Source organism: Nyctereutes procyonoides, unplaced genomic scaffold, assembly GCF_905146905.1.
Source record: "Nyctereutes procyonoides isolate TBG_1078 unplaced genomic scaffold, NYPRO_anot_genome, whole genome shotgun sequence".
Lineage (NCBI taxonomy): Eukaryota > Metazoa > Chordata > Mammalia > Carnivora > Canidae > Nyctereutes > Nyctereutes procyonoides.
Genome location: NW_026575121.1, coordinates 45495262 through 45503882, shown reverse-complemented (window position 1 = coordinate 45503882; position 8621 = coordinate 45495262). Strand labels below are relative to the sequence as shown.

The following is an 8621-nucleotide window of genomic DNA, read 5'->3' as shown; positions in this document are numbered from 1 at the left end:
TCCATTACTGTTAAGGAATTCTTGGGATCTGAAATCAGTACTTTGGGAAGTTGTCTGTCTTGGATTATTTGCATTGTCTTTTTTCCCCTTAGGTGTTTTTGGCAGGGAGGGGGGGAGAGAGAGAGAGAGAGAGAGAGACAGAGAGAGACAGAGAGAGAGAGAGAAGCAGTGTTTTTGTTTTTCCTTGTCCATCATCTAGGTAAAGATCCTTTTTGAAAATGCTAGCCTGCGTGAGCACTGCTAAGGAGGGATGAGGAAAGGTGTCTCCAGGATTGATTTGTATAAGTCCCAGTTTCCAAATATGGCAGACATCTCAAAAGATGAAAATTTAGCAGGAACCAGTGAAGGGGCTGTTGGCTCCTGCCATGACTGATCCAACTCCCCTTTTTGACTCCTTGGCTTTCCATGGATCCCAAGTTTGGGGTTTCCTCCCTTTTGGGGGTTGATGGGAGCAGAGCTTGGGAGCCAAAGGAGCATACTAGAAAACTGACAGCAGCCTGAGCAACGTAGCTTTTGTCATAGTTTGTTCGTTTCCTCCTTTAACCGGACAAACAGGCTGCATTACCTTTCTATGTAGGTACGGAAGCTTATGGATTCTTTCATTACCCTTGCCTAAGACCAGAACCCTAAAGTTTTCTAATAGTTGCTGCTGGTGCTCCAGGGGCAGAGAGAGCCTTAGCACTTTGAAGGCATCACCTTTACTGCCCAGACACTTTTTTCTGCTCACCTCTTGGCCCCTCACTGGTAGGCTTTCTTTGCTGTGGTTCACCACCTCCATGGTTCTAGGGAAATCTCTTGGTGGGCCAGCTAGGTGAAAATCCAGTACAGGACCAGAGACAGAAAGGACAGAGGGAAATGATTTAGTTCATTCTGATCCCTTGTCTTCCTTTGGGACCCAGATAGTCTCCCCTCTTTTGTGGAAGAGAAAAAGAAAGAAAGCCAGTCAGTCTGGTGTTGCCAAGGTGTTTTTCTTTTTTCTTTTTTTTTTTTTTTTTTAATTCCCCCAACAGCCTCATTGCTGCCTCCTAGTGAAAGCTTGAGAACTGAAAAGAGACCATTTACTGGGGAGGACTTCAGGGGGAAAAGAAGAAACTGAATTTACATAGACTCGCAAACTTTATCAGTGTAATTGTCTGTTTCTCAGTTTCTGATGAGACGTATTTGTGATCACGGGTATTACGTGGCCACAGTGAAAATACAGAGCCCACCCAGACCCTACTGATCAAGGTACACAGTTCTCTGGTTGCTCCCACTTAAGAGCCAACCACAGAAAGCCCAACGAACTTAAAATTCTCTTCCAAGTTATTCTGCCTTCACTGTTCACTCACACAGACCATTTTCTTTCCTGTATCTTGGTCTTTTTCATCTTCAGATTAAAAAGCAAAACACAAAAGCATAACCTCATATCAATTCAGGCGTAAGACCCATGGACTTTAAAACTGAATTTACATTTTGGCACATGAGAAAAGGATGGCATAAAAACTTTGTGAAAAGCTCAGCCAGATTCAGAGAAGTATGAAGGCTGGTTCACAGTAGCAGTCCCACCTTTTTCTGCCTTTCACTCACGGCTACTGTGAGGGCCCTGGCTGGGAAGGGCGTAGGCCAAGAATATTGATCCCCTGAAAGCTGAAATTGAAACCTCAATCTCTCCTATTCTGAAATGTGTGAAATTTTATTTGGTGACCAGGTAAACAAACACACAGTGAGCCATGTCCTTTTTGGGTATGGAAAGCACCTTTGTTCTCTACAGTTCAACATTCTTGGACTTGAGAACTTTCAAATTTGGGTCGTTTAATACCCCTAAACTGGCAATACTGTACAATTTATAAAACTACATCCAAGGAAGCTTGTGGATTTTACTTCTTATAAGATGTGGTACACATTAAAGCACACATTTCAATCGCATATACAAACATTTTTTCCCCATGGCGATCATTTTTTTTACAACAGATTTTTAAATTTAAATTTGAAAAGAGTAGGCTATAATTTAACTTGCCAATATAAATACCTTTTCTCAATCCTTATCTGTATATGTCAGGATAATTTTTATGATTAGATTCAACTTCTTTCACGATGTTTAGTGAATAACAGTTTTTTTTTGTATCTTGCATCCCCACATATATGTTCTTCATATGACAGTGTATAATATTTTTGTCTCAAACCTACTATACAAGTTGGGTTGAAAACTCAGGGATGATAATTTTGTAGTTTATCATCACAAAACAGTATATTTAATATTCTAGTCTATGTAATTACACCTGCTAGTGTTTCAATGTTACTCCACCCAGAGTCTGTGAATGACAGGGTGGCTTTATAGAGCCTGTAAAGGAATATGATTCCACAGAAATAAGTCCAATTGTTTCAGCAATACAAGGACATAAATAATACAAAATAAACATTTGTAAACGTGATGCTGTAAGAAAAATACAGACCCTCATACATTCCACTGTTAGCTCACATTTCTATCCGTCACAGCAACTAAAATGAAAGCAAAAATCACTGTTCTTAAAATAAGCAATAAAACAAGCGTAACTTTTAAATAAATCTGATGGCTCCAAACAGCTTTTATTTAAGTCCACAACTACAATCAAGGCTCTGTGTCTGTGTGCCTGTGTATGGGATGAACATATACTGCAGGGACGTCTTAAAGAGTTAACCACTTATAGAACTTTCTACTTGCACACGCCACATGGCTAGGTCCAATCCTAACTGCCAAAGAAAGAAGGCAAGCGAGTGCTCCCTGGAAGACAGGCCAACTTGTGAATAAAACCTCCGGACTGGTCATGCTATGGGTGTGCCGCAGCATACCAAGAAGCGATAAAAATATGCAAACAAAATCATGCAGTTTTTGCATCATGTCAATTACAAGGAGAACCCTGCTCTTTCTAAAGGAAACTGAGTTTAACAGCATAAAGCCATTTCAGTACAGAGTTGACTGGTATGTTTTACTTTGTTCTTCCAGAGCGCCGTCTGACACTCGCTGATTCTGAACACCTACCTTCACCCTATCTGTGCATTTAAGTGAGATAGTGTTAACTGTACCTGAAAGAGATCAGCATATAGATGGCTCTGTCGACCAGAACAGAAACAAAACAAAACACCCAGATTTTTCAAAGAGCTGAAACGGTCAGCCAAGGATGCCTATTCTCAGCCTGGGCGAGCTCCTTTCCGAAAAGGTTGCCAAGAGCACGCTCAGTTCCTCCTCGGTTATTTTTCACTTCACTACCTCTGACTGGGTGCATCATCAGCGCAAGAAAATGCGAGAGGCATCTGTTGCAAGTGACATCTGGACCTCCAAGGAAAATGCGCACTTTCTTCCTAGGAGAAGTCTCCAACATTTTCTAGAGTGCGTCCCCTCTTCTGCCGCAGCTCGAGAGGCTCTCCTCGTCCCGCGAGCCTCCTTCCTCCGGGCAGAGGATGCCAGAGCCGAGACCAGTGCCAGGGTAGCCGGGATGACACCAGGGGCTGCCAACACCACGCAGTGCGCAGACTCCGCGGCGCGCTCCTAGCTCTCCGCTCGCCTCAACCTGCTCTCCAGTGAGAAGGGGTGGGAGGGAGGAGGCGTACGGAGGGGGCGGAGGGGATCCAGCTTAATTCGCGGGCCCGGGGGTGTGGGAGCGGGAGGAGGCTCGGCTGGTCCCTCCCCCCTCCCGGCGTCCTGGGCTCCACCTCCTCCGCGTGCCCCCAGATATACACACACTCGGTCGCGGCCGGACATGCACACCCAGCGCCGGCTCCGGGCGCGTGCACACGCAGGTGGCCGCACTCACCTGAGCCCGCGCCCAGGGCTCTGGCCGCCTCGGGAGCGGCGGAGTGGCGGCCTGGGCCAGGAAGGGGCCCCCGGTGCTACGGGAGTGGGGGAAGCGGGAGCAGCCGCAGCGCGGACCTGCGAATAGAGGTGATGGCGCGTTTCCCCTAGATCCCCTCCGTCAGCACCTCCGCCCGGCGCCGGCCCGGCCCGGGCCCGAGGAGCCGGAGAGAGGGGCCCCCGGCGCGGCGCACACGCGGGCGCACGCAGCGAGGCGAGCGCGCCGGCAGGGGCGCGGCGGCGCCGGCGCAGGAAACTTGGGCGAAGTTAGTTGCGAGCGCCGGGCGGCGGCCGGGCGCAGCCCGGGGGGACGCGGCCGGTGCCCGGTCCGCCGCGCCGCCGTCCGCGCCGGGGGTCGGCCGGCGCCCCCGGAGGAGCTCGGAGCCCGCGGAGCCGGCATGGCCCGGGGCACTGCGGGACGCGGCGCCTCGGCCGGCCGGAAGGATCGCCCCTGAGGCCCGGCGCCCCCGGGCTTGCTCAAGCCTCCAGCCTCCTTCGCCGACCGGCAGCCGGAGAGGAAGACCCGCGAGGCAGGTGCGGGCGCGCACACATCTGCCCCCGGAAGCCCCCAGCCGGCCGGGGCGGGGGCGACTCCCACCCGCGAGCCCTGCCCGGAGCAGCGAGACCGGCCGGGGACGCCGCGTTCGACCCTCGCTGCGCCCGGACCCTCCTCCGCCTCCGCCTCCGCCTCCGCCTCCCCCTCCCCCACCCCACCCGCATCTGCTGCTGTCAAATGAGAAAGTCACCGAGGAGGAGAACCCAAGCGCCGCAGCCACCGCGGGCCCCCTTCGGCACTTGGCAGCACGCGGCGGCGGGCCGCTCGGCTCAACCCGGCGGGGCCTCCGCGGCGCCCCTCTCCGAGCCGCGGTGCGTCTAGGGGCGCGAGGGCCGAGGCGGAGGAGGGCGCTGCGGGGCGGCCGCCAGCCGCGGGGAGCCCGGACCCACGCGGCCGGAGAGGAAGGACAAAAGGGAAGCCGAGGGCGACCCGCCCCAGAAGTTGCTGCGCCCGCGAGAGGATTTTCCCGGGCGTTGGGCGGGAGAGACCGGAGCGGCTCGGGGCGCGCGCGGCGCAGGGCTCGGCCCCCGGCCCCCTCCTCCCGGGCGGGAGCGACGCCCGGGCGCCAGGTGGGGCGCGGCGCGGCGCGCGCGGGCCGGCCGAGCGGGTCCCCGCCGACCGCCAACATTGATTTCCTCCGGGCGGAGGGCGACGGCCCCGGCGGCGGCGGCGGCGGCGGCGGCGGCGCGGGGGGGCTGCAGCCGCGGCCCGGCGACAGCATGTCCAAGCCGGTGGACCACGTCAAGCGGCCCATGAACGCCTTCATGGTGTGGTCGCGGGCTCAGCGGCGCAAGATGGCCCAGGAGAACCCCAAGATGCACAACTCGGAGATCAGCAAGCGCCTGGGCGCCGAGTGGAAGCTGCTCACCGAGGCGGAGAAGCGGCCGTTCATCGACGAGGCGAAGCGCCTGCGCGCCATGCACATGAAGGAGCACCCTGACTACAAGTACCGGCCGCGGCGCAAGCCCAAGACGCTGCTCAAGAAGGACAAGTTCGCCTTCCCCGTGCCCTACGGCCTGGGCGGCGTGGCCGACGCCGAGCACCCGGCGCTCAAGGCGGGCGCCGGGCTGCACGCGGGCGCGGGCGGCGGCCTGGTGCCCGAGTCGCTGCTCGCCAACCCCGAGAAGGCGGCCGCCGCCGCCGCCGCCGCCGCCGCGCGCGTCTTCTTCCCGCAGTCGGCGGCCGCCGCCGCCGCCGCCGCCGCCGCCGCCGCCGCGGCCGGCAGCCCCTACTCGCTCCTCGACCTGGGCTCCAAGATGGCAGAGATCTCGTCGTCGTCGTCGTCCGGCCTGCCGTACGCCTCGTCGCTGGGCTACCCGACCGCGGGCGCCGGCGCCTTCCACGGCGCGGCGGCGGCGGCTGCAGCGGCGGCCGCGGCCGCCGGGGGGCACACGCACTCGCACCCCAGCCCGGGCAACCCGGGCTACATGATCCCGTGCAACTGCAGCGCGTGGCCCAGCCCCGGGCTGCAGCCGCCGCTCGCCTACATCCTGCTGCCGGGCATGGGCAAGCCTCAGCTGGACCCCTACCCCGCGGCCTACGCCGCCGCGCTATGACCCCGCGGGGCCGCCTCGCGAGGACCGCTGTGCGCGCGCGTACATTTGTATAGGTACGAGCTCCGCGGCCTCCCCGCGCGCCCTCCCCGCGCGCCCTCCCCGCGCGCCCTCCCGCGACGGGGGCCCCGGGTTGAATGTACGTAGGCGTGTAGGTGCAGGCAGAGGCGGAGACGCCGGTCGGGGCGCGAGTGGCGGAGCGCGCGAGTGCTCGGGCGAGTGTGCGTGTGGATTCACGGGAGCATTTCAGACCCGCACTTGGGCAGCCCCCCTTAAGGAGGGCGGTTGTATCCGACAGCAGTTGATGTTTGCTTTGCACTTCGGAACCTGTTGCGTTCGGGCCCACGGAGGTGGAGGAGTCACTTTTCGACACGTCGGGCTTTCCAGTTTTGTTTGTTGGAAGTTACATTGTCGGTTTTGTTTTTGCTTCTCATTATCTTGTTTTTTTTAAAAAAAAAAAAAAGGATTTTTTTTTTTTTTTCCCTTTCTTTCTTCCCTCCTGGTCTGTGTCGCACGCACTCTGTTCCAGTGTTAGGTCTGAAATGGCTGGCACAAGGGAAAAGCTGATCTGTGTCAGGAGTTTTCTCAGAGCGACAGGGCCCTGAGCAGCCTTGCTCCCTATTTGTACTATTTGACTTTGCAAATCTCTGTTCTCTCAAGCAGAACTCACAGACCGGATCCATTCTTGACCAGTGACCGGCTCGAATCTGGCCTTTTGTACGTGAGATGATCACGGCTTTCTTTTGTTTATCACGTCATATGCAAATGAGAGCAAGAGCTCTTAAGAGCAAGGAATGCAAACAAGAGATGTGTGCGAGATGAAAACTTGTCAATTGGGTTTTATCCCTTTTTAAAAGCGAAAACTGAGAAGTCTCCCTGGGTCCACTTGCTGGGATTTCTGACACAGTTTACAGAAAGATGAAAGGCACTGTTCCTATTTTTCCCCTTATGGCTGAGTTCACCTTAAGACTGTAAATGTGTATATGTCCGTGAAAACATGGAGTCTGAAAATGTGTTATTTGCGTTGCCCTAAACTTGAGTCGGTTTTAGACTCTAAAGCATTTTGAGCAAATGTCAAAGTTAACTTTTAAAAATTGCGGGACTACTTCAGAATCGCAATTTGGTCTAAGATTAAATCAGACTTTTTCGTCTGAGTGGTAATGATATATTTATTATTTAGCGAAACTTAAAAAAGAAAAAAAAACCACCCGAATTGTTTGACAAATGTCTCTGATTTTCAGCTAGCATTTCTTCACCAACTTGAACCGCTTAAATGTGTTTTGGAGTTCCCTCCCCAATTAGCTTATTTTTTAGATGACCTGCAATTCATTTGCAAATTATGATAAAACACATTTTAGAGAAAAGAACCTCAATTATAGCCTTTTGTTTCTTTTTAAATGTATATATTTTGACTAATGTTTGTGAATGAAGTTGGCTAACATGTATTTAGTTTCATTTTGACTTTATGTAATATAAAGTTTTAAAAAGTTTAAGTATTGGTTTTAACCTTTATGTGTAAATGGTTTTCTTGTGTGATCTTCTAATTTAATATTAGACGTCTAAACTATATCTGTAAATTAGAATCCGACTATCACTCTGTTCATTTTTTTTGAACAAAGAGTTTAAATAAAGCCTGAACCAGGGAAAAGAGAAAATCCTCTATTTCTTGTTGAGTTCCTAACAAGATTCTTATCTGAATTGCCCTTACGTGCCTGGTCCAGGTGAAGTGTAAGGTATCCTCCAAAGGCAGCCTTTGTTTCACTTTTGAATAGATTTACTAGGAAATCTAAATCAAGCCATTGTTATTCAGAGCCAAAAACCTGATTTATCACATTTTTAATCGTGAATAGGAAAGAAGATAAAAAAAAAAAAAACCCAAGTAGTTGTATTATCTTGGTTTAAAAAAAAAAAAAAGGGCATTCATGAACCAGTAGAACAGAGCCCATTGAAAACATCCAGACCGTTCAAAGCATTTCACTAGTTTCCAGTAACATTTTAAGAGAGAAAAAGTTGCCTGACCACTTTATCTTGTTAGTAGGAGAGCCCCGCCACTTAAGTCAGTGTAATTTGTTCACGTATCTTTGGCATATTCCTTGTTTACACTTTAAGATTTTATTTGGAAGGATAATCACTGCTAACGACAATGTACGACTTCTGGCCTCTCTGGGGCTTTATTCTGTCCTACTGAATGGCATTAAAATAGAAGTATTACAGATTCTGATGGAGAAGGTTGAATTTCCAGGGCTAGACAAGTTTTCACATAAAGGGTTTTCATTTGAGAAAGGAAATTATAGGGCACTAGGAAGACTCTCAGAGAAAAAAAAATTAACTGTAGGAAGATCTTGATTTTCCATCCCCTGAGATAGAAATTCTTAAGATACAGGACTCAACTAGTCATCAACTAGTTTCCCCCCCCCCCCCACTGACAGAGGCCATCTCTGAGAGCTGCACATCTTTATAAGCGACCCAGCTCTTTAAAGTCATTGTTTTCTCCCCAACGGAATAATATTTTAAAAACCATGAAAAGTTTTGGAAATGTGAGAAATAGGCTCTGCTGGTTTGACCCTGATTCACTAATTAAAACGATCCCTCTCCTGTTATTCCCTGAGCCCTTTGCAATATTATAAGTTAATTCATATGGTTCTGAGCGATTATGCAAAACTAATTTGGACTGTCCAGGGGTAATTATCCCTGACACGGTTAA

At 51.7% G+C, this 8621-nt stretch overlaps 1 protein-coding gene across 1 annotated transcript; it reads left to right on the top strand.

Annotated features, from left to right (window-relative positions):
* Positions 1-3925: 3925 nt before the first annotated feature.
* On the top strand, positions 3926-7423 carry SOX21 (SRY-box transcription factor 21). Its single transcript, XM_055336133.1, has one exon. The coding sequence runs from the start codon at positions 5084-5086 to the stop codon at positions 5918-5920; it is 837 nt and encodes a 278-aa protein (XP_055192108.1). The 5' UTR covers positions 3926-5083; the 3' UTR covers positions 5921-7423.
* Positions 7424-8621: the final 1198 nt, after the last annotated feature.